Source organism: Carassius carassius, chromosome 13, assembly GCF_963082965.1.
Source record: "Carassius carassius chromosome 13, fCarCar2.1, whole genome shotgun sequence".
Lineage (NCBI taxonomy): Eukaryota > Metazoa > Chordata > Actinopteri > Cypriniformes > Cyprinidae > Carassius > Carassius carassius.
This window is the reverse complement of record NC_081767.1, coordinates 31,398,227-31,424,034: the sequence shown is the minus strand read 5'-3', so window position 1 is coordinate 31,424,034 and position 25,808 is coordinate 31,398,227. Positions and strand designations below refer to the sequence as shown.

The following is a 25,808-nucleotide window of genomic DNA, read 5'->3' as shown; positions in this document are numbered from 1 at the left end:
ATATATATATATATATATATATATATATATATATATATATATATATATATATATATATATATATATTCTGTTATTTTAAACTGTAAAAATAATCATAAAAATGGCATTAACTTTGGAACACCAACTCTATTTTTAAATAAGTGAATACTTTTATTCAAAAAGGAGGCATTAATTTGACAGCAAGACATTTTCATAATGTTACAAAAGGTTTCAGTTTCAAATAATTGCTTTCATTTAGATTTTTCTATTCATCGATGATTCACAGAAAAATGAATAAGTTTTCACAAACAAATCACTGAAGACTGGAGCAATGACTGCTGAAAATGTGGTTTATACATATATAATATAGATAAGGTAATTACTTTATATATATATATATATATATATATATATATATATATATATATATATATATATATATATATATATATATATATATATATATATATATATATACAGTGTAGCTGGCTAATTAATTATTAACTAACTTCCTAATAAAACTGGTTTTGCAGCCCTTTAAAACAGCTTTTTTTAAACTTTCAAGACCATGCCCAGTTACAGACATTGAAACTGTCTCCAGAAGTGTTATCCCCAAGAATAAAACAACGCTTTTGCTGTTTAGACAAACGCAGCAAGAGGGAAATTTGCTGGGGAACTTTTGTTCACTTCAACTGTTTCTTTAATCATTTTGAAAAAAAAAAAAACTCTAGCTCTTCGTTAAATTCTCTCACATTCTTTTCCTCTGAACTTTTTTATAAGAAATGTGCTGAATGCTATCCAAAGCTACTGTTTCTCTGAGTAAACAAGTCTATTAAAAGGCAATCTTTTTTAATTCAAAGGCAACTTAACAAAAATCACTATACTGAGCATTAGGATAACAAATCAGTGCTGACTCGTGTGGAGAGAAGCCTACATTCCCTTTCACTATTATAAACCTCAACCTCATGTTGCTCAATGGCCACAACCTGCTCTTCAGTTAAAGAGAAAGGCTGATGTAAAAGTGTTTATACAAACCTGTATGACTTGTTTTTTCTTCTATTGATCACAAAAAGAGATGTTAGGGTTTGACAGCCTTCACACATGAAAATGCAAGGCGTTAAAATGCTTAACATCTTACAGGCAAAATAAGAAAGTATACAGGTTTAGAAAGACATAAGGTTTAGTAAACGATGGGCTAATTTTCCTTTTTATCAGATGGTAGGGATTCACAGACTGAAATATAATCTGAAAATCCTCTGAAATATCTGATATCATGCTTGAGGAATGTGAATTTCCTCTTGATTGGAATACAGACTGCAAAAATATTATCTCTAAAGAGTATTTTAATCTTCTTGTGCAAGAATTTTTTTTTTAACATATAGTAATTGATTTATTTTACAAAACTTACTGATTTTTTAAATGTTAAACATGATGAGAATGTGTTCCCATAATAGGAAGTCAATAGTAATATAGTAACTGGATAAAAATAATCTCTGCATGTTGCTTTTCGAGGAAGCTAATTCCTGTCATTAATCACATGCATGTCTTCAGCTGGTTTAACAATTCAAACAATAACTTAGAAACAGAAAGTATGCACCCATTTGTCAGTATATGGCATTGCTCAGCGTGCGATTCCATCAGACACAATGGCACACAGCGCAATGTTGCTGCTGCTGATCAGCTTGGCTCTCGCTCTGGGACCAGCCGTAGGTTTCTATGGGGGTTCCATGACATTCACACCTGGAAACAGATTTCCAGATGGATCATTGGAGGTAAATCCAGTTCTGAATTTAATGAGTCTCATTTTAATTAGTTTATTTCTGTGTTACTTTCATGCAGAGCATGTAAAATGAAGGAAACTAGCTTATATTGTGAATGCTTAATTTCCTGAAATTTCTCAGCTTTCTGTTGTGCAAAGCAATTTAATTTTATTATTATTATTGTTTATATATTATAGTATAATATTTACACTTTGCTTTTATTTTTATATTTTCTATTTTAACATTTTACATTTTTAATATTATTTTGTTGTGTGCTTATTGATACACACACACACATATATATATATATATATATATATATATATATATATATATATATATATATATATATCATTAATTTTCTGTAAGTTTAATACTTTAACATATTTATTTAAATTATGCCAAGTAAATTTTTTTATCTAAGTTTTCATCCAATAATTATGTTTTATTTTTATCTTTACTTAAAATACAGATTTAAAAATAGTTTTAGTTAATAATAACAACATTGGGTATGTAATTCATGTGAAACATGTGAGAACTACAGGTGCTGGTCATATAATTAGAATATCATCAAAAAGTTGATTTATTTCACTAATTCCATTCAAAAAGTGAAACTTATATTTTATATTCATTCATTACACACAGACTGATATATTGATGATTATAACAAATTCAGTGTCTCAGAAAATTAGAATATAACTTAAGACCAATACAAAGAAAGGATTTTTAGAAATCTTGGCCAACTAAAAAGTATGAACATGAAAAAATATGAGCGTGTACAGCACTCAATACTTAGTTGGAGCTCCTTTTGCCTGAATTACTGCAGCAATGCGGCGTGGCATGGAGTAGATCGGTGTTATGAGAGCCCAGTTTGCTCTGATAGTGGTCTTCAGCTCTTCTGCATTGTTGGGTCTGGCATATCACATCTTCCTCTTCACAATACCCCAATATGGAAAATGAAATCTGCATCTCCATAAAGTTGGTCAGCAGCAGAAAGCATGAAGTGCTCTAAAACTTCCTGGGATAAGGCTGCGTTGACCTTGGACCTCAGAAAACACAGTGGACCAACAGCAGCAGATGACATGGCACCCCAAACCATCACAGACTGTGGAAACTTTACACTGGACCTCAAGCAATGTGGATTGTGTGCCTCTCCTCTTTTCCTCCAGACTCTGGGACCCTGATTTCCAAAGGAAATGCAAAATTTACTTTCATCAGAGAACATAATTGTGGACCACTCAGCAACAGTCCAGTCTTTTTTGAAGCAACACGCTTCTGACGCTGTCTGTTGTTCAAGAGTGGCTTGAGACAAGGAATGTTTCACAATCCTCTCCAGGGTGTGGTTATCCATATTGCTTGTACACTTTTTTTTCTACCACATCTTTTCCTTCCCTTCGCCTCTCTATTAATGTGCTTGGAAACAGAGCTGAACAGCCAGCCTCTTTTGCAATGACTTTTTGTGTCTTGCCCTCCTTGTTTAAGGTGTCAATGGTCATCTTTTGGACTACTGTCAAGTCAGCAGTCTTCCCCATGATTGTGTAGCCTACAGAACTAGACTGAGAGACCATTTGAAATATATCAGTCTGTGTGTAATGAATGAATATAATATACAAGTTTTACTTTTTGAATGGATTTACTGAAATAAATCAACGTTTTGATGATATTCTAATTATATGACCAGCACCTGTATATCCCCAGTGTCCTCTATGTGTTTTTGGCAGATGCACTTTTACTACAGAGAGTCCAGTGTGGGTCCATGTGGTTCTCAGGCTGACTGGATCTGTGAGAGTGGATCGTGTGGCATACTCACTAACACTGAACCTGTGGTGACAGACAGCACAGCTCAAAATCTGTGGTGCCAATCAGAGGTTCACATTGCCACCAATGTCACTAGTAATGGTCCATTCGTTCTGAGGTAATTCTGATGCTGTTTTTATAACAGAACTATTATGCTCTGACTTAAGTCATTGATAACAGTCTTACAGTAATACACATTATAGATAAAAAACTAATTAATAAAAAGGATTGTTAAAGGATTGTCATATTAAGTTCTGTAGTTAATGCATATTAAGATAAAACAATAAATGGCATAAATGCTCATGCATTTTATGAAATATCTCTATTAGCTCCTCTGGTTGCTGCTGGAAGGATAATGTTCATGGTGTCGGTGGATGGACGCTTCGCACTCATGTTGACACTGGCCGTCGATCTGACACTCAGTCTCCAAACAGATCCCCAGTTTCTGCAGCAATTCCAAACATAAGGTGTGTGCTTTTTAAAATGACATCATGAAAATGTATTAATACATGTATTTTGCATTTGTATTTTCATTAACAGACACATCCAGTTCCGTAAATAAATAATGCATCGTGCCGCATTATCTTTTTGATAATCCTCAGGGTTCCTCAGAACTGCTTCCAGAATATTCATTTGCTGGCACATGATCCAGATAACGATGTTGTGAGATGCAGGTTTAATGATGCCAACTGCACATTGTGCCATCAACATCAAAACATACATCTTTATCAGGTAACGTCTTCTAATTGCAAACTCTTCAACTTGAAGAAAAAACTCAAATTGGAAGGGTAAATGCTTAGTTTTAAAAAACCTGATAAATTTTCCCCTCTGAAAATGATCTTCCTTGCCCCTATGTATTTTGAATGGTTTATTGTGTTTTGTAGGAATCATGCACTTTGCACAGAGAAGATTCTCTGGAAGTGGGTGTGCATGTGTTTGAGCTCTTGCTGGAAGATTATCCCGTTTCAAACATAACTCTGACTGACGAAAATGGGGTCTTCTCAGTCAGTAATGCATTCAATGTCAGCAGTAACCCAGCCGCTCTCAGTCAAGTGCCTCTGCAGTTTGCAGTTGAAAGTGAGTGAGAATCACATTATCTGTTATGGGTCAAACAAAGACTCTCCCTCATGCAATAAAATAATTTAGGATGCTATATAGATTTTTAGAAGAAATTTATAGAAAAAAAAGTAAGAAATATTAAGAGCAATATTTTAATTTTTTAACATACAAAGTCTCACAAATGAAATTGAAAGGAATACCATTAGGCATAATTTGGTGTAAAAAAACAGCAACTTTCATTCAGAAATTGCTAGTTTATTTTACAAACAATAACAAAGAAATGTTAAGTTATACATTGATTAAAATGTGAAATTGTGATGTAGAAAAACTGAAATTGTATTTTCCTGTATAATGTACTCCATTTTTCAGTTTTACCTTAAACTTCAAAAAAGCAATGTAAACTTTTTTTTTTTACATTGTAAGAAATATTCCGAGCAATCTCTTTAAACTGTTTCACAAAAATCCTAAAGCAGTTATCACAAATGACTGGAAAAGTCATGGAAATATATTGCTCAAATCCATGCAGAAAATTCTTAGTTTTTGATTGAAGGTGTAAATCTGTCGTTGAAAGAAAAAATGGAAATCAAAAGTGGATGGGAAAGAGCATAAACTAGACATACTGTAGACCTACAGAATAATTTAATCAATATTCAAGACAATGATCACTTCCAGAAAACCAATAGACATTCATTTAATTTTAACTGACCTGAACAACAGGTTTCTGTCATTTGAGAGAATGCATTTCATTAGCAAAAGCCAAAACAATGCAAGACATGTCAAAAGAAAAACAGTGGATAAACAGGTTAGGTTTGGCTTTTGTTAATTGTATCAGAACACATAATTGAAAGCAGAAGTGAACGTATGCTACACGTACAATAAATGTTCGTCTCTTGTGAATTGTGTATATCACTGATACTTTGTGCATTTCTATGTATTTAAACATAATCTACACAATCTTGCAGTTCTTCCACCATCTCAGGGTTGTGTACCAGGTGTGAACAAACCAAGTTTCTTGACACCTACTCCTCTACATGGAGATGTGCATCATGCCGCTGTGGGAGAGGAGCATGAGATCACCCTGCGAGCACAGATCTCCGACAACAGGTCAGAATAATGTTCTGTGTCACAGTATTTCTCTTCTCTAATTTGTTATGCCAACGTTTCGTTATCTGCAAAATCCAGGTTTAATTGCATTTTGCTTATTGGTGGCAGTCTACAGTATAAGTGGCGTGATTTTGATGAGCGGATGAATTTAACTGAATTCCATTTTATATCACTAGATCAAGTCGGAAAGAATACCTTGACATGCTCAACTGACAATGTTTGCAGAATCAGGTTTTCCATTTAAGCCTCTTGAGTTAATGTTATCTGATCTTTCTGTTCCTTCTGTCTGTGTAGCATCTTTGACTTCCAGGTCAGTGGCCCCTCTAATATGTCTAAGACCTTGACAAGTGAGAACAATGGGGTTTTGGTTGCAACACTGACTTGGACTCCACAGAAGACGGATTTGTACCGTCGTGTACCTGTGTGTTTCGCAGCAGAGGCACTTCACAGGTAAAATGGGGTTTGTATTTATATTCACTGGTTATTTTTGTTCTCTGGATAGTTTCTTAAGAGTTCTTGTCTGTCTTTATCAGTCAGTCAGAAATGAGGTGCATCATTGTGGCTGTGGCAAAAGCGAGGGTTCTTTCAGGTAAATACATTAGCAGAAACATCTTTAATGTAAGGATTTTAATACGGTTGCGAATGCTTAGAAAATTCTGGGGTTTGTTCGCAAACGAATCTGTTTTTTAAAGAATGTTTTAAGTTAATGAATCAGTGATACGTTTTATTCAATAAAAGCGTTAGTTCACCCAAAAATGAAAATTATGTCATTAATAACTCACCCTCATGTCGTTCCAAACCAGTAAGACCTCCATTTATCTTTGGAACAGAGTTTAAGATATCTTAGATTTAGTCCGAGAGCTCTTAGTCCCTCCATTGAAACTGTGTACGGTATACTGTCCATGTCCAGAAAGGTAAGAAAAACATCATCAAAGTAGTCCATGTGACATCAGAGGGTCAGTTAGAATAGCAGTTTGTCATATCCGGTTCGCGAACGAATCATTCGATATAACCGGATCTTTTTGAACCAGTTCACCAAATCGAACTGAATCGTTTTAAACGGTTCGTGTCTACAAAACGCATTAATCCACAAATGGCTCGGCTCGGTGTTCATCTTCAGTTCTCTCTTCACAGCAGTTCAGTCAGTGTACTGTTTGAGTAAATGAATTACTCCGGGATTTTGGTTTGTTTGAACTCAGTGGGAGTGTCAGCCACATTAAAAAAGTTAACAGCTTAAGTCATTTGTGGATTAATGCGTATTGGAGACGTGAACCATTTAAAACGATTCAGTTCGATTTGGTGAACTGGTTCCAAAAGATCCGGTTACATCGAATGATGCGAACCGGATATCACAAACTGCTTTGTTTTGAACTCTCTCACAACAGACACGGAAGAGAAGACAATGCTGAATAAAGTCATAGTTTTTGCTATTTTTGGACCAAAATGTATTTTCGATGCTTCAAAATATTCTAACTGACCCTCTGATGTCACATGGACTAATTTGAAGATGTTTTATTACCTTTCTGGACATGGACAGTATACCGTACACACAGCGTCAATGGAGGGACTGAGAGCTCTCGGAATAAATCTAAAATATCATAAACTGTGTTCAGAAGATAAATGGAGGTCTTACTGGTTTGGAACGACATGAGGGTGAGTTATTAATGACATAATTTTTATTTTTGGGTGAACCAACCCTTTAAGTTTCATACTTTGGAAGCTTGTACCTGCCAAACATTATTTGATGTGCTAAAATGTCAGATGACACAATACAATGAAGAAATTATTTATTTATTTAAGCTATAAGCCACTTTGTTGTCATTTGTAGAGAAAATTATGCTTTAACGTTAGTTCTAGAATTCTTTAATTTAATGTTTTTGCAGACAAGCAAATGCAGTCTCAAGGACTCTAAACCTGTTTTTAATGAATCCGTTGACTGAATAATTCTATAACTCAATCATAAAACACAAATATTTGCTTATCGCCACCTACAGACATAACAATGTAACTTACGGAAAGAGCCACTGAACGATTCAGTGAACGAATCTTTTTGGTGAGTGACTGCGGATAAATCGAATCGTCACCATCAATACTAGCAAATGCAAAACTTGTACATTGTTTTGTTGTGGCAGTAACAAACCTCAGTACTCAAGCAAGTTTCCTTTAAAGGTATTAAACCAGGTGATTTATTATTCAGGTAGTGAGCAAAACAGTCAAATTAAATGCCTTATCCAATAGAATGCAGTGAGTTCTACATTGCTCTTGTGTTCGTTGTGCTATTCTTGCATGTCTAATTGCATTTGCATTCACATAATTGTGTAAGTTATGTTTAATGCCTTGGTGTTTTTATGATTTTAAATGCAGGTTTCATAAAAATGCACCAGACTTAATGAATGAATCATATTTTTCAAGGTGAAGCAAAGGTCATCTGTGACGATAACCGTATCAGCATTGTAGTCAGTAAAGCCTCCATGGATGGAATTGACCAGAACTGGCTCCAACTGCGAGACCCCACCTGTTCCCTTACCTCTAATGCAACCCACATCCTGGGCACGATGTCCCTCAACACCTGTGGCACTACAATGGATGTATGACAACTACACACATAGTTAAATATTTGAGTATTGCATTGAAACCCCTTACATTCTCTTACTTTGTCTTTGGTTTCAACACCAATCAGGACTCTGGAGATTTCATCGTCTTCAAAAACGAGATCAACTCCTTTGAGAACCTGAATGCTGTTATCACCAGACGCAATCAAGTTAAATTTGGCTTCTCCTGCCAGTATCCCAAAATGGCTAGTGTCTCCAACCGCTATGTTAACCATAAATCTGACTACATCTTCACTGAATCTAGCTTTGGCACGTTTGGTTACTCGTTTGAAGTTTTCACCGATGACAGCTTCAACAGTCAGGTGGATCCCAGCCTGTATCCGGTGCAGGTTCAGCTGATGGACCAGATCTACATGGGCATTGAAGCTCGTACTGCTCTACCAGAGGTCACTCTCTTCGTTGAGTCCTGTAGAGCCACTCCAGAAGACAATCCATTCAGTGCCATCTTTTATGACATCATCAAAGATGGGTGAGACTTTACCATGAACCAGATTTGGATGTTTTTAGAATAGGATGTTGTCCATTTTATGGTCATCCAGCCATAAGTATGAGCAATAGAATGTATTACTGAAAGAGTAAGTAGACCTATAACTAACACCAGAAGTTTATTCATTATATTCCAAGCTTGTCATTGGTTATACTAAAACACTGCAGGAACTTTGCAAAATTAAAAGCTTGCTAAATTAAGCTTTTGGGCTACTGAGAAAAAGGTTTCAGGTTCAAGCCCTTGAACAAAAGTGGGTGGTCTCCTTTAAATACACGGTCGGCCTACAAGGCTTTGTTGAACCTTACAATGGCTTTCCTCAGAGCCATTTGTCACAGGTGTGGTTTAGTAATGTGAAAAGCTAAAGATTGATGCTTGTATTTGTGCACCTGATTTTTTTTAGTGCTAAGCACACTTGCAGTTGGAATCAGCTTCCAGAAGAGATCAGATGCACTAACACATTAGCCACATTTAAATCTAGACTCAAAACTCATCTGTTTAGCTGTGCATTTATTGAAAGAGCACTGTGCTACGTCCGAACTGATTGCACTGTATTTTGTGTATAATAATGTCCTATTTTTAACTGTTTTAAATTAATTTTAAATCAATTTTAAAAGTTTTTAAATTACTTTGCCATTGTGTATGAAATGTGCTATATAAATATACTTTATAGTATAGTTTTGCACTTTATTTTACAGTACGTGTACTGTATACTTATAGTGTACTTACAGTGTATTTATGTAAGAAAGTTCTGGTAATGCAAGGTAACTACATGGGGTAGGGTTAGGTTTAGGGGTAGGTTCAGGGTTAGTACCTAGTTACATAGCTATTGTAATTACTATAATAAGTACATAGTATGTACATGAGGAACAGGACTGTAAAATAAAATGCTACCATTTACACTGTAAAAAGTGAAAGAAAACGATTGTCATTTTAATCAGGTCAAGTTACTCAGCTTAATCTGCAAAAACTTGCTTTGCTGCGAGATCTTAAAATAGCGACTTTTAAGTTATTAAAACTTTTATTCAACAAGGATGAAATAAATTGATCAAAAGTGAAAGTAAAGTAATTTATATGTTACAAATGATTCCTATTGAATTAAATGCAGTTCTTATAAACGTTCTATTCATCAAAAAAAATCATTGTAATAATATTTCACAATATTACTGTTTATTTCAGATTTTTTTTTTATCAAATGTATGCAGCCTTTGTGAGCATATTCAGTAGTGTACTGTAAACAAGCGTGTTTTTTCATTTTGAAAAAAGTAATGCATAATTCTAATTTTCTTATATAGGTAATAATAAAGAAACTGAAGAGTGATAGACGTCAGAAGTCATTGATTTCTTTGATTGTGTTATTTCAGGTGTATTTTGGATGATACAGTTAAAGCTTACCCAAGCATCTCCACAAAGTATGACTTTGAGATCGAAGCTTTCAAGTTCACTGGAGGCTTTGATGAGGTACAACACACTTGCATAACAATGCCTGTGTAAATTGTGTTTAGCAGAAACATTACACTAAAATCCTCTGAAATCGTGGTGACAGGTGTACATTAGCTGCTCCGTGATCCTGTGTGCAAAAGACAGCTTAAACTCCAGATGTGCCCAAGGCTGCCTAAGTAAAGCTGCACGGAGACGTAGGCGAGATGTGAGCCAAGAAACTGCCAGGCACTACATCACCCAGGGTCCTTTGCGTGTGGCAAGACAGACTCATAATGCTGGTATATTAATATATTTTAATAAAATAGTAAACTGAAAGTGACTGTAGTATTATTTCGGTAACACCTTAGAAGGTTCCATTATTAACATTACTTAACGCATTAACTAACATTGAGTAATATATTACTTGTAGTATTTATTCATGTTTGTTAAAGGAATTTTTCACCCAAAAATGTGCTGAAAATTTCACACATAGGTAATCCAAGATGTGAGTTTGTTTATTCATCAGAACAGATTTGGAGTAATGTTGCATCACTTGCTCACCACTGGATCCTCTGCAGTGAATGGGTGCCGTCAGAATGAGAGTCCAAATCCACACCACTTCAGTCTATCAATGAATGTCTTGTGAAGCAAAAAGTTTTATGTTTGTAAGAAACAAACTCATCTACATTGTGGATGGCCTGAGAATGATTTAATTTTTGCACATTGTCATTTTTGGGTGAATTATTCCTTTAATTAATGTTAACAGTGTAAAGTGTTGCCATGATTTCTATGCCATAATTTGATTTAACTCTTTGTCGCTCTTTCATTTTGTAGGATCAAATGACGATGGGTTTCTACACATCAGCACAAGCACCGGGGTCTTTGCAGGACTCTTTGTTGTCTCTATTGCCGTGTTGGTGGGGATTTTGATATATAATGTCAGAAGAACAAGACCTATTGACCGCATGCATCTACTGTCCACTTTCTGAGATCCTTTCGTGGCCAGTTTGAGTAGACGCACAAAGAACTACATCCTTTAAGACTATAAATTGTCCAGTTTCTGGTGTATCTCATACATAAACAGTAAATGAACAGTTTTTGAGGTAAATGGTATAATCTCACAACAATGATAATTCTTTCAAGATATCATCTTTTTTCCACTTATTTCCTTCTTCTTCACTTTCACACAACATGCCTCACTGAACATAACACCATTATTAGGATATATAATTACAATACTAAGAATGAGATGGCATTACAGTGCGGTTGGGAGAACATAACCTTTACAAATGAATGTTGGTTTTAAAATAAAATGCACATTTAAGGATTTATGATGTTGTGGTTATTTGCCAAAATACACTCTTTAGTCCATGTTGTGTGCAGAAAGTGTTGTACAGTTGTTATTGTATGTACTGCTTTACTTTTAGTCATAAAAAGAAATGGATTTTGAAGAGTTCAGCTCACATATAAAAATGAAACAATAAAGTTAAACTACACTGTAGAAAATGCAACTGCACAATTTCCAGCTAACGAAACCTTTTGGGTCTCAAGTATTAACAAATGCAGTTTTTTATGTTTTCTCAACAGTTTATTTTTTACAGTGTAGTTTTATAGTACTTTTCACACACACACTTTTGAGAAAATATAAACCACACACCACTCCAGAGAGAAAAAAATTAGATTTTTCTTTTTTACAAAATGATATTTAAAAACCTATAATAGTATCTCAATTATACTAAAATAACCCTGTCTAGAACTAAATAATATAATTTGCAATAAACCAGTTCCAATTGCAATCTTTCAGATTACAATAAAAAAAATTGCTTTTAGACTTTTAGACTATATTATTTTTTTCTTATGGATCAATTTATGTTAGGAAAGGGCAAGTTTTATTAAAAATGTTCACATTGATCTAAACTAACATTTAAAAATATTTAAATGAAAATAATCTAGATGTTGATCACACATCAAAGCTAGAGCAGCATTTCCGTTCTTCATGAATGTGGTGCTTCATTGAGTTTATAAAAGAAAAGAAAAAGTAGGCCAACATTAATTATTCCAAGCAACAAACCTGTTTAGTGATTGAATACTATGGCAATCTAAAAAACTATCTTGCATTCATGTCACCTAGATCAGACGACTTATGAGAAAGCAAAACTTTCTGCTGAAAAAAAATTATGTGAAAACAATGCTGCAGAAGCTGTAGGACAGGAAGTGTGAATACTCTTTAAAGTTAATTACCTATCAATATCCCTAAAAAGTTTTAATCACTTTCATCTATAGGCCCACTTTACTCAGCATATTAACAAATGCAGTTCCTCTTCAGGAACTCGAGCTGCGTCGAAGCGCTTTGGGGAACGCGTTCAGCGTACGCGACTCTGAATATCGTGTGTAATCAGTCCAATGGAAGGGCGTGACGTCACCGACGTGGTGACGTAAGCGACCAGGAAGCTATAAAAGCACGTGCCACGCAGCTGGCGTCAGCTTCGCGTCTTTCAGCAAGCGCTCTGTGTGTGAATGTCATTTGTCCGTCTTGTGAGTCTTATTTACTGTTGTCTGTCCAGTTAAAAGAGCTCCTAGACATGCCAAAAAGCAAGGCGAAAGTTAAGCACTCAGATGGCGATTCCAAATCGCGTTATAGGCTGTGTGTTCCTCCCTGCCCGGGATATATAACGGGTGGGGATACACACAACCTGTGCGTGGTTTGCCTGGGTTCGAAGCACGCTGAGTCGGCTCTCGAGGGGGCCGACTGCCCGCACTGTGAGCGAATGTCGGTGCAGCTGCTTCGTTCCCGGAGGGCCCTCTTCGAGGAGGGGGCCTTCGCCAGCGTTCCCCGCGGTGCTGGTCCCGCTTCTGCCGAGGCAGAACGGCGGCTGCACTCGTGGGGTTCGCAAGTCGATCTGGTAGAGGGAATGGAGACGGGCCAGTCCCTATCTCCTTCCACTTCTGCCAGATCCGGCACCCAATCCCTAGAGTCGGAAGCACGCACTGTGGTTCCTTCCACTCAGGGTGAGGGATCGACGCTCTGCCTCTCTTCCTCCGAGGAGGTCGATGTGGAGTCGCTCGATAGGGATTCGCCACCCCACTCGCTACAGTATGAGGAGCTCTTAGAGGTGGTTACTCGCGCGGTGGCCAAATTAAGTATCGATTGGCCCGCCGAAAAGTCTACCGAACCGCAGAGAAGCAAGCTGGATGAACGCTTCCTGCGCGCGAGTCAGCCACCTCCCAGCCGGGGCCTTCCATTCTTTCCCGACTTGCATGATGAGATCGCCAGGTCGTGGAAACGTCCATTCTCGGCCCGCCTCTACATCCCCTCGTCTGATTACTACGGAAATGTAGTGGGGATGGGAGAGCACGGTTATAGAGCAATGCCCCGGGTGGAACAGACACTTGCGAGCTATCTGTCCCCTGGCGCGGCATCGTCTCTGAAGGCCCCGGCATTGCCCTCAAAGCCACTAAGAACAACTTCGGCTTTGGTGGGCAAAGGGTATGCGGCTGCAGGTCAGGCTGGTGCGTGTCTGCACACCATGGCGGTGTTACAGGCGTACCAGGCCGACCTGCTCAAGGAGCTAGACGAGGGAGAGGAGATCAAGTCCCATGATATTTCTGAATTAAGAAGGACCGCTGATCTCTCCCTCCGCGCCACCAAGGAGACCGCCCGAGCGATTGGGCGGTCCATGGCAGCTATGGTGGCCGCGGAGAGGCACTTATGGTTGACCCTGGGTGAAAGAACGGGACAGGGTCTGCCTCATGGACGCCCCGATCCAGCCGACTGGCCTGTTCGGCGCGCAGTTAATTCTGTCGTCGACAGGTTCCAGGAGGCCCGCAAACAGGCGGCGGCGTTCCATAAGTTCCTCCCTCGTCGCTCCCTTGGGGCATCTGGGAAGGAGATGCCCCAGCCGCACCCTAGCTCCTCACACCGCGAGGCCCAGAAACAGAGCGTCGCCTCTCGTGCTCCTCCGCGTCGGGAACGAGAGTCTCAGCGACGCTCTAGGCCAAGGTCTTCTAAGCCCAAATTAGATTTAAGGGCGGTTATCGAAGCTAAGAAGTCCTCGGCCAAGAAACCCTGACGCCAATGGCCCGGGGTTTCAGAGGGCAGCCTCCGCTGGGGTAGAACGGTACACACCGCAGTCCACGGTGCCCGTCCCACCTCAGTGCCCTCTAGGGGTCGTTCTGCCAACCCTGCCAGTGCTCCAGGGCGCAGCGGCCCCGGGCGAGCATCGTGCTCAGTATCCTCCGCCCGTGCGCGTAGCGGGGCTGGGACGCTCGCCGCCCCTGCGGGGGTCTCTTACACCAGAGGTCAGTCTCGAGAGACTGATTCCCTTAGTAGATTATTTAGCAGCGTGGAAACTACTGCCAAATGTATCTCGTTGGGTCCTGCATATAGTAGAAAAAGGCTACCGCATTCAGTTCGGCTCCGTGCCGCCTATATTCAACGGGGTCGTTCACACGATAGTGGGCCCCGGGCAGGGTCTGGTTATGGAACAGGAAGTGGAAACCCTATTAGAGAAGGGGGCCATCGAGGTGGTCCCTCCTCAGGACAGGGAGTCCGGATTTTACAGCCGGTATTTCATAGTTCCAAAGAAGGATGGGGGGCTGCGTCCGATTATAGACTTGAGGGTCTTAAATCGTTCAGTTATGAGACTGAAGTTCAGAATGCTCACAATCAAACATGTTGTAGCTCAGATCAGGTCCGAGGACTGGTTTGTCACGATAGATCTCAAAGACGCATATTTTCATATCTCCATCCTTCCTCAACACAGGAAGTTTCTGAGGTTCGCTTTCGGGGGCGAAGCCTACCAATATCGAGTACTTCCCTTTGGCCTCGCACTCTCACCCCGCACGTTCACAAAGTGTGTAGATGCGGCTCTGGCCCCCCTGCGCACGCAGGGCATCCGCATTCTCAATTATATCGACGATTGGTTGATTTTAGCTCAGTCAGAGCAGATTGCGGTTCGACATCGAGATGTCGTTCTCGCACATATGGGGGAGCTGGGTTTGAGACTGAACGCCAAGAAGAGTGTACTTTCTCCGGCTCAGAGAACCACCTATCTAGGCGTAGTATGGGATTCGACCGCGATGCAGGCACGATTGTCCCCTGCTCGTATCGAGTCGATCCTCATCTCAGTCAAGAGAGTCAGAGAAGGCCAGTCACTCACTGTCAAACAATTTCAGAGATTGTTGGGTCTGATGGCAGCTGCGTCCAACGTGATACCCCTTGGCCTGCTGTACATGAGACCCCTACAGTGGAGGCTCAAGACCAAGGGATTTTCCCCGAGGGGCAATCCGCTTCGCACTATCAAGGTCACGCGGCGCTGCCTCCGTGCCTTAGACATGTGGAAGAAACCTTGGTTCTTGAATCAGGGCCCGGTGCTGGGAGCTCCTTGTCGCCGTGTGACACTAGCGACGGACGCGTCCCTCACCGGCTGGGGTGCGGTCATGAGTGGCTACCCTGCCCGTGGTCTGTGGAGCGATCGCCATCTAACGTGACATATCAATTGTCTAGAAATGCTAGCAGTTTATCGTGCACTGAAGCACTTCCTCCCAGACCTGAGAGGTCACCATGTGTTGGTGCGCACCGACAACACATCAGTGGTCTCTTACATCAACCACCAGGGCGGTCTGCGTTCGCGCCCTTTGTACAAGCTGGCGCACCAGATCCTGGTGTGGTCCCAGAACAAACTCCTCTCATTAAGAGCAGTATATATTCCTGGGAAGTTAAATATGGGAGCAGACATACTGTCGAGGCAGGGGCCGAGGCCCGGGGAATGAAGACTTCACCCACGGGTGGTAGATCAGATATGGAGAGTGTTTGGCAGGGCTCAAGTAGACCTCCCCGGGCGCCGCAGCATAAATGGCTGCCCACTGCTCCGGGTGTGTGTCCACAGTGTGTGTGTGTGTTCACTGCTCTGTGTGTGTGCACTTTGGATGGGTTAAATGCAGAGCACAAATTCTGAGTATGGGTCACCATACTTGGCCGAATGTCACTTCACTTTTCTTCTTTCTTTCACTTTTTGCGACTCAGGAGACGTCACAATGTCCCCTCTGGTTCTCTCTAGTTCATCCAGCTCCTCTGGGACTGGACGCTATGGTACAGACCTGGCCGAGGCTTCGTCTGTACGCTTTTCCCCCTATCGCTCTGCTTCCGGGAGTTCTGGCGAGAGTACGCCGGGACGGGGTCCGTCTGTTATTAGTAGCCCCGTTCTGGCCGGGCCGAGTATGGTTCTCAGATCTAGTCTCGCTCCTCGACGGCTCTCCGTGGGAGATACCGATCAGGACAGACCTACTCTCACAGGCGCAGGGCACGATAATTCACCCTCGCCCGGAGTTGTGGAAGCTGTGGGTGTGGCCCCTGAGGGGGCACAACTGGTAGCAGCTGGTCTCTCAACTGAGGTTGTGGAGACCCTACTCCAATCCAGAGCTCCCTCTACGAGGAAACTGTACGCCCTGAAGTGGAAGCTTTTCACTTCATGGTGCAGAGACCGCCAGCTAGACCCAGCAAACTGCCCAGTTGGTACAGTTCTGGAGTTTCTAAAGGCTAGGCTCTCTGCAGGGTTGACCCACTCTACTCTGAAGGTCTACGTGGTGGCCATTGCGGCCTACCACACCCTTCTCGACGGTCAGTCTCTGGGAAGACACCCCCTAGTTACACGTTTCCTCCGCGGTGCACTGAGGCTGAGACCTCCAGTACGGTCCCGTATTCCCCCGTGGGACTTGGTTGTGGTGTTAGAGGCTATGTGCAAACCCCCGTTTGAACCTATTCAAGATATCTCAGACAGACATCTCACACTTAAAACCTCTTTTCTGTTGGCTATTACCTCTCTGCGGAGAGTAGGAGATCTTCAGGCCCTCTCGATGGCCCCTTCTTATCTTGAGTTTGCACCAGGCATGACTAAAGCGTTCATATACCCTCGAGCGGGATATGTTCCCAAGGTTCCCTCTGTTACACCACGACCTGTAGTGCTGCAGGCCTTCTGTCCTCCTCCCTTTCGGGAGCCCGACCAGGCGAAGCTAAACTGTATGTGTCCGGTTCGAGCACTGGACGCATACGTCCACAGAGCTGCCCTGTGGAGAAAAACTGACCAATTGCTTGTGTGCTACGGTCCCCCCAAGAGGGGTTCTCCTGCTTCTAAGCAGACTATTAGTCGTTGGATAGTCGAGGCTATCAACGTCACCTATGAGTCCTCTGGTCGTCCCCCGCTGTCGGGAGCCAAGGCTCACTCTACTCGGGGTATGGCGGCCTCTAAGGCCTTCTTAGCAGGTGTATCCATGCTGGACATCTGCAACGCTGCGGGGTGGTCCACGCCCTCTACATTTGTTAGGTTCTATGGCCTAGATATGCCAGTCACTCCAGGCGCTTCTGTCCTCCTGTCCTGAGCTGTGCTCTTCGGATACACACCAGGCAGGGGTTTGGTAGTCTGGCGGCGTTAGGACTCGTTCCCCAAAGCGCTTCGACGCAGCTCGAGTTCCTGAAAAGGAACGTCTCTAGGTTACGTATGTAACCCTAGTTCCTCGAGGGAACGAGACGCTGCGTCTCGGAGCCATACCCCCGGCACCCCTGCCGGCGCTTGCTGGTACTCGAAGCTGACGCCAGCTGCGTGGCACGTGCTTTTATAGCTTCCTGGTCGCTTACGTCACCACGTCGGTGACGTCACGCCCTTCCATTGGACTGATTACACACGATATTCAGAGTCGCGTACGCTGAACGCGTTCCCCAAAGCGCTTCGACGCAGCGTCTCGTTCCCTCGAGGAACTAGGGTTACATACGTAACCTAGAGACGTTTTATATGTTAAAGTCATATGCATTAAATGATTTACTGTTGATTTACAAAAAAATGCATTAAATTCAATCTGCTAGTGAAGCAAAGGGAAACGATATTAAATATTAAAATGAATTAAAACCCTCCAAACTTTTGCTTGTATTTTTTTATTATAGATTAAATTTACATTTTACTCATAAACTCTTTTAGCAGTGAGATGCACATAATCAAATATATGCATTTGATAAAAAAAAATGATAAAAAATATTTTTTGACATCACTGTAATTTTTTTAAAATAAATACAACAAAGATAAGATATACATATATATATATATATATATATATATATATATATATATATATATATATATATATTGTATGTGTATGTATATATAACAAAGCAAAATTTCATTTGAAAGGTTCTTAAATATCCAAACAAATGAAATCTATGACAAATCTAGACATAACATTCATGTATCAGCAGTTCATTTGACAGATGAGATTCTTTTACTAGAGGAGAGAAGTGATTACAGTATTACAGATATATTACAGCGATTTAGTATAACTAATTTCACTCAGAAATTGCTAGCAAATTTCACAAATAGTAACAAGGTAACATTGATTTAAACATAATTTTTTTTATTTAATAAATGTTTCCTTGGCAACTAGCTAAAATAAAAGAAGTTAAAATAAAAAAAAATGTATGTGTTTTAATTAATTCGATGTTTATTTCAAGTAAAATGGTTTTACTTTCAGTTTTAGTTAACTATAATCCTGATTTGAACTGCAATTACTAGCTAACAATATGCTGTCTCACTTTGCCTATTAAGAAAGACAACTGAACTATAGCATTAAACAAGCATTATATTTAGCTGTCATTATACAAACATATTTGACAGCTAGAATGTGGTAATTGAGCAATCAGAATCAAGTATTTCACCCACATGTTAAACTGATGATTGACATAATGAGCACAGTCCAAACTCCACAAACATGTGCTGCAGATCAATAAAGTTGCATCAGTTATAGTTGTACAGTAATTTACTTGCCCAACTAGCTCAACTGGTTCATTTTTCTTTCAGGTTGTCATGTGTCCTCGTCCTCGTTTTTCTGACATGATCAACAGATATTTCATATTCTGAACAAAGTGGCAACTCCTCTTGAAAACAAAACCAAAGAGTCAGATGCAAGTTTGTGGTTGCATTCTTTTGCATATGCAATTTAAATGTTTGGGCAAATAATAAAAATAAAGTGCAAATAAAGTGCATATATTTGCTTATGCTATATTAACATATTTCACTGTTATGTATACAGTATGCATGTGCTATATCAACGTAATGAAGTTTGTGTGTCTGACGACAAAGATGTGAAAAGAAAATGTACATGCTGATAATTATTTAATAGTAATTAAACCAAGATGATTCAGTGGTCTCCTTTTCTGGAATTCATGACAGATGAAATCATGAGTGTCATTTCCTCCATCAGATACAATAAAGAAACCTGTTCCCAGATGCAGAACACATTAGTTCTGATCAGGATGTCTCTCACCTCTCTGCTCTTGGCCGAGCTTCTGCTCTTCACCACAGTAACAGCCTCACACTTCTTTGGCAGCTTGATGACCTTCAACCCAAGAAGGAATCATGATGGATTATACAAGGTGAGAACTCCTGAATTTTAACTGTCTGAATTACATTTATAAATGTATGCATGTATGCATTTGGCATTAAGGGTTTTTTTTGTTATGTTTTTTTGAGACCTGTTGTTAGACTGGTTTCTACACTCACAGAAAAAGGTACAAAAGCTGTCAAACAGGCAGTACCTTTTCAAAAGGTATAAATATGTAACATAAAGGTACTTATATGTACAATTTAGGGGGTAAACAAGGAACAAATGTAAAACATTTTAAAGGGTATCAACCAAATGACAGTTTTTGTACCGTTGTGCATTTATTTAATTCAACCTTCTTCGTTAAGCATGCCTGAATAGTCTTGTTAAAAGTTAAATAGAGTTGAATAAACTACCACTTCAAGAAATGTGATACATGAAGCACATTTTTGTGCAACAAGTTCTTTATACTAAAGCCATGTGCCAGTACTGTTTTGTTTGCGTTAAATGTGAATATGGCTGACAAAACTGAAGACACTTAAAAAAAAAAGCTGATCACAAAACTTCTTTATATATATATATATATATATATATATATTACATTTTTAAAGGGATTATTGGTATAGCAGAATTCAACCAAAACAACGGTTCATTGTCAAGTTTTTGTCAGAAAATACAGTCAATATACCAATTGTGTGTATAAAATCCTAAGTAAATATTAATGAATAAGATAATAAACCCCACTCAACAATATCTTTACCACCAAATTTCTCATGTCAGCTCTCATATAAGAAATATAAATTGTAAATACACTTTAACTGTATAATTCAAAAATGTTTGTACTTCTTAATAGCTGATTTTGACAGCTAGAACTACTTTAATCATAAACTACTGATTTCCTCAGGTGGAACTTAGCTTCAAGGCGACCTACCATTCCTGTTATGAGTATGATTACTGGCCGTGCAGCTCTGGAGACTGTGGAAATGATGCCAGTACTGTGATTGGTCAAGTAGATTCGAGTCTGAATGGCAACAACTGGTGTCAGTCTGAGGGAGTGATAACAAAGATGCTTTCCACCAACAGCCCATTCCAGCTCCTGTAAGTAAATATATTTAGAAGAACATTCAATAAAAATATAGATCTGAACAAACTGTAAATATAAAATGTCGACATGCATGTTTCAACAGCAAAAGCAGTTGCTGCTGGATCTTCAACAGTCACAAATTCTGGAGGCTGGAGTCTTCTCACTTACATTGACCTTGGAGTGAGATCAGACACCTCAGAGCCCAACCGATCACCAATAACTACAACCCTACCATTTGTTAGGTCAAACAGCTGTTTATAAGAATTAATGGAAGCTTCTATTCATCTGTTTGTTTAATCATGATGTGCATTCAACTTGATTTACATTCATGTTGCCGTATTGTTTTTTGTTGCAGAGTTCCTCAAAACTGTCCCAGGAGGTACAATTTTTTTAGCCTTTGATCCTGATGGTGACCATGTTAGATGCAGATTTGGACTTGGACAAAACCAGGAGTGTGGAATCTGCAACCAACCTGCTGGTTTTACGTTGGATCAGGTGAAGAAAAGGGGCATTACATTTATTTTAGAAGTAGTACATACTGAATATATAGACAAACATATATGCAGTAATCTATCAAATCAATTGAAAAACATAATTTAGATGATTTAGACTTCCACTGCTTAAATTAATGACAACATATTTTTTGATTGGTCCTTGTTACAAACACCTTTGAGCAACCATTTCATCTCTTAATATCTTGAGTTGTGCTTACTGTTTGTGTTTACACTTTTGCCCGATTTACTAAACAATTCTATGCCCATGACTGAAGTTTATATTAAAAAAATACATTCTGTAGTGTATGCTGAGAAAATAGTATGACATGGGTCATAAGTATTTCAGTTCAGTCACATCTTTGATTTTTTCATTCACACTTTTGAATTTTCTTCTAAATGCAGAATAACTGCTCTCTATCATATTCGCACACCTGGGTGGCTGGAGTTTATTCATTTGAGCTGGTGCTGGAGGATTTCCCCATTCAAAATATTACTCTGTCCTACACCAACCAACTTTCAAAGGAAATATATCCAATCAGTTTCATCAGAAGCAGACGTGCTGTTAATTATCATGCAACTGGAGCTATTCCACCTCAAGCATTCCCACTTACAACAACCTCTACAACACGTGCATCAACCACTACAACACATTCAACAACACCTACAACAACTCGTACAACAACAACCACTACAACACGTTCAACAACAACCACTACAACACGTTCAACAACAACCACTACAACACGTTCAACAACACCTACAACAACTAGTACAACAACACCTACAACCACTACAACACGTTCAACAACACCTACAACAACTAGTACAAAAATACCTACAACCACTACAACACATCCAACAACACCTACAACAACTAGTACAACAACAACTACAACCACTATAACACATTCAACAACATCTACAACAACTAATACAACAACACCTACAACAACTAGTACAACAACACCTACAACCACTACAACACATTCAACAACACCTACTACAACTAGTACAACAACACCTACAACAACTAGTACAACAACACCTACAACCACTACAACACGTTCAACAACACCTACAACAACTAGTACAACAACAACTACAACCACTATAACACATTCAACAACATCTACAACAACTAGTACAACAACACCTACAACAACTAGTACAACAACACCTACAACCACTACAACACATTCAACAACACCTACAACAACTAGTACAACAACACCTACAACCACTACAACACATTCAACAACACCTACAACAACTAGAACAACAACACCTACAACCACTACAACACATTCAACAAGACCTACAACAACTAGTACAACAATACCTACAACCACTACAACACGTTCAACAACACCTACAACAACTAGAACAACAACACCTACAACAACCACTACAACACATTCAACAACACCTACAACAACCACTACAACACATTCAACAACACCTACAACAACTAGTACAACAACACCTACAACAACCACCACAACACGTTCAACAACAGCTACAACAAACACGACAACACCGTCAACAACCACAACGACAACCACTATGCCACCATCAACAACCTCAACACTTACAACAACCACTGTGTTACCAACAACAACCACTACAATAACCACCACATCACTGATGACAACCACTACACTACCAGCAACCACAACAATGCCTACAACAACCACAACATTACCAACAACAACCACAACAACACCTATAGAAACCATTACATTACCAATGACAAGCAATACGTCACCGAAACCAACCACAACAACACCTTTGACAACCACGGCGACAATTACAAATACCACGACACCTACAATAACTACACCTACAACAACCACACCTGAACCTACTAAGACCACATCTGAACTCACAACCACAATACCCACAATTATACAAACAACAACCACTGCGGCAACAGCAACAGCTTTACCACTGAGCAAAATACCCCTTCAGTTTTCTCTTCAAGGTGTGTTTGGAAGATTTGTAAAGTATGCTTTCAAATTATGCTATATGTTTGATTAAATATATACTATACATAAATTTCAGTTGATGGTCCAGCACCATCTTGCACTGAGGGAGAATATCTACCCCGGTTCCTTCACCCAACACCACATCATGGAGAACACCTGCAGGCTCGTGTGAATGAAGAGCTTGAAATCAGAGTGAAAGCTTTTGCATCTTTTTCTAGGTATTACATTTTTTTTTCGGACTGTCATTGTAAAATTGCAAAGAAATTTTAGAAAGTTTCTCAATGTTTTTGCTTTATTCTTGTGTTTTTTTGTAATCTAGAATCATTGATGTCATCATTAGTGGACCACTGAACAGCACAAAGTACAAAACCACCACTGGGGAATATGTGATCTACTGGACACCAACTGCAGATAACTATGGACAACACTTTCCATTTTGTTTCATTGCAGAAGGACAATACGGGTATGTTTACTAAGTAAATGTAATTTATATTCTTTTTAGCCAGTTTAAAATCAAATTATGAGAAACACCTTTCTGTTTTAAGGTTTGATATTTACCACTCTGAGATGAGATGCGTTGTTGCAAAGGTGAATGCTGAAGGTGTGTAAATCATTTTATCAATTTAATTTATTTAATTCCTTTTTTCCATAATGCATACCTAAATAATAATGGAATTCATGAGTGACATGAACTAAATTAACCTATGAATTAAAAAATAGGTAATTAAATGATTTATATGAAATCAAAATTGACATTGTGTGGCTTTTAGACCATGTCTGTTATCATTTGTATGATAGTGTGCACCTAAATGTTGATTAACCTTTGGCCAATAAACACATTTAAAATGTACAATATCTACTGTACTTGGGAAACCAGACCACAAGTATTGTTGACTCATCTTGTACTACACATTTGTTCCAGCTCATTTGTTGCTGTTTTTTTTTCTTGTTTGAATGAAATTTGTACATTTGCATGTTATTAATATTATTTTCAGGACCGGTGGCACATGTAACCTGCACTCAAAACTCAATGTCAGTGACAATTGAGAGATCCTCCATTAAAAACCTCCATGGTGACCACTTAAGACTGATAAATCCGTCTTGTCGGGTTTACACCAACAGTACCTACGTGTTCACCAACACACTTCTAAATGAATGTGGTACTCAGATTGAAGTGAGCCGTTTTATAATCAACATTTACAATCAAAATCAGATCCTGTGAATTCCAGAGCTAAACTATTTCACAACTTCTGTTTCTTTATAGGAGAACAATAATGAACTCTTCAAGAATAAAATCATTACATTCGATGATCCCAGGGACATTATAACCAGAAGGAATAAGCTAGAAATTGAAATTCTGTGCAAGTACCAGGAAAGAACCAACGTTACACTAGAGTTTGATACTCACAGACCACCAATCATCATCTCAGAAAAAGGTTTTGGCACATTCAACTATCAGTTTGAGTTTTATGTTTCTGAAAATTTCCACACCAGCAGAGGCTCAGAATCTTACCCGCTTGAGTACGACATGGGCGATAAGATCTACATGAAGATCGAGCCCGTCACTCCAGTCCTAAACACTGAGATCTTCCTTGAGTCCTGTGTGGCTACACCTTACGATAATCCCAATTACCCAATCTCCTATCCCATCATAAAGAACGGGTGAGATTCTACAAACTTCATCGATCATTTACACTTTTTACTCATGCCAATATTACACGTTACACTTGTCTTATCAGTTTGTCACAAATAAATCAAGTGCTTTTCCTTATTTCAGATGCAATGTGGATGAAACTGTTCAGTTTTTCTCAAGCCACCAACAATATGTCCAGTTTGAAATGGAGGCCTTCAAATTCATTGAGTTCCATGACCAGGTAAGGTTAGAGTCGCATTTAGTCCAGACACACACATACACACACACACACAGAGAGAGAGAGAGAGAGACACAGATACACACTACAATTTGGCATCAGTAAGGTTTAAGTCTCTTAATAATGCTGATGGAATAATGCTAACGGAAGGCTGAATTTACTTGAACAAAAATATAGTAAAAACAAGAATATTGCAAAATATTATTACAATTTAAAATATCTGTATTCTTTTAGAATATACTTTAAAATAAAGTTTATTCCTGTGATACAAAGCTGTATTTTCAGCATCATTACTCCAGTCTTCAGTGTCACATGATCCTTCAGAAATCATTCTAATATGCTGATTTGCAGCTCAAAGAACATTGAAAACTGTATGTGTATGTGGAAATAATAATAAAAAATGTAAAAGATTCTTGCTGTATGTCAAAAGAACAGCATCTATTTAAAATATAATTCTTTACTGTCACATTAAACAATATAAAGTGTCTTTGCCCAATAAAAATATTAATTTCTTAAAAAGAAATTACAAACCCCACATTTTTGGTTGATTGATTAATTAGTTAATTAATTATCTGGGCACAATATGTTTCATACAAGTGCGAGGGCAATGCATTAGTAAGAACTAAAATTTTGAATAGACAACACATTTTATTTTTATTGAGAAGGGAACATTTTACAACAAATCTTTGGTTGCCCCATTACTTTTATTGTCATTTTTTATCATTTTTAAAAAATGTCATATTTCATTCTAACAGCAAATGGTCTATTGACACTGTGTTTAATATGCAGCG

At 39.0% G+C, this 25,808-nt stretch overlaps 2 protein-coding genes across 2 annotated transcripts; both read left to right on the top strand.

Moving 5' to 3' along the window:
• The first annotated feature begins 1,615 nt into the window (after window positions 1–1,615).
• Window positions 1,616–11,252, top strand: LOC132156365 (CUB and zona pellucida-like domain-containing protein 1). Its single transcript, XM_059565342.1, has 13 exons — window positions 1,616–1,751; window positions 3,461–3,654; window positions 3,866–4,003; window positions 4,139–4,268; window positions 4,421–4,613; window positions 5,558–5,699; window positions 5,994–6,149; window positions 6,233–6,288; window positions 8,112–8,287; window positions 8,380–8,780; window positions 10,160–10,256; window positions 10,342–10,516; window positions 11,052–11,252. Exons 1-13 carry the CDS (start codon window positions 1,626–1,628, stop codon window positions 11,204–11,206), a joined length of 2,139 nt encoding a protein of 712 aa, XP_059421325.1. The 5' UTR covers window positions 1,616–1,625; the 3' UTR covers window positions 11,207–11,252.
• An 8,263-nt stretch (window positions 11,253–19,515) lies between these two features.
• On the top strand, window positions 19,516–25,787 carry LOC132155783 (glycosyltransferase-like protein gnt13). The gene is made up of 11 exons (XM_059564474.1): window positions 19,516–19,635; window positions 20,488–20,681; window positions 21,760–21,930; window positions 22,678–22,961; window positions 23,223–23,364; window positions 23,466–23,609; window positions 23,692–23,747; window positions 24,142–24,320; window positions 24,411–24,808; window positions 24,924–25,020; window positions 25,773–25,787. Exons 1-11 carry the CDS (start codon window positions 19,516–19,518, stop codon window positions 25,785–25,787), a joined length of 1,800 nt encoding a protein of 599 aa, XP_059420457.1.
• Window positions 25,788–25,808: the final 21 nt, after the last annotated feature.

What these genes read in the sequence shown, in the direction of transcription:
- LOC132156365 (XM_059565342.1), top strand. Translation starts at nt 1,626, where the DNA reads ATGGCACACAGCGCAATGTTGCTGCTGCTGATCAGCTTGGCTCTCGCT. An exon ending in GCAGCAATTCCAAACATAAG is followed by an intron (nt 4,004 to 4,138) that starts GTGTGTGCTTTT and finishes GATAATCCTCAG; the next exon opens with GGTTCCTCAGAACTGCTTCC. An exon ending in TATGACATCATCAAAGATGG is followed by an intron (nt 8,781 to 10,159) that starts GTGAGACTTTAC and finishes GTGTTATTTCAG; the next exon opens with GTGTATTTTGGATGATACAG.
- LOC132155783 (XM_059564474.1), top strand. Translation starts at nt 19,516, where the DNA reads ATGTCTCTCACCTCTCTGCTCTTGGCCGAGCTTCTGCTCTTCACCACA. An exon ending in CAACACCTTTGACAACCACG is followed by an intron (nt 22,962 to 23,222) that starts GCGACAATTACA and finishes CATAAATTTCAG; the next exon opens with TTGATGGTCCAGCACCATCT. An exon ending in TGCAAAGGTGAATGCTGAAG is followed by an intron (nt 23,748 to 24,141) that starts GTGTGTAAATCA and finishes TATTATTTTCAG; the next exon opens with GACCGGTGGCACATGTAACC.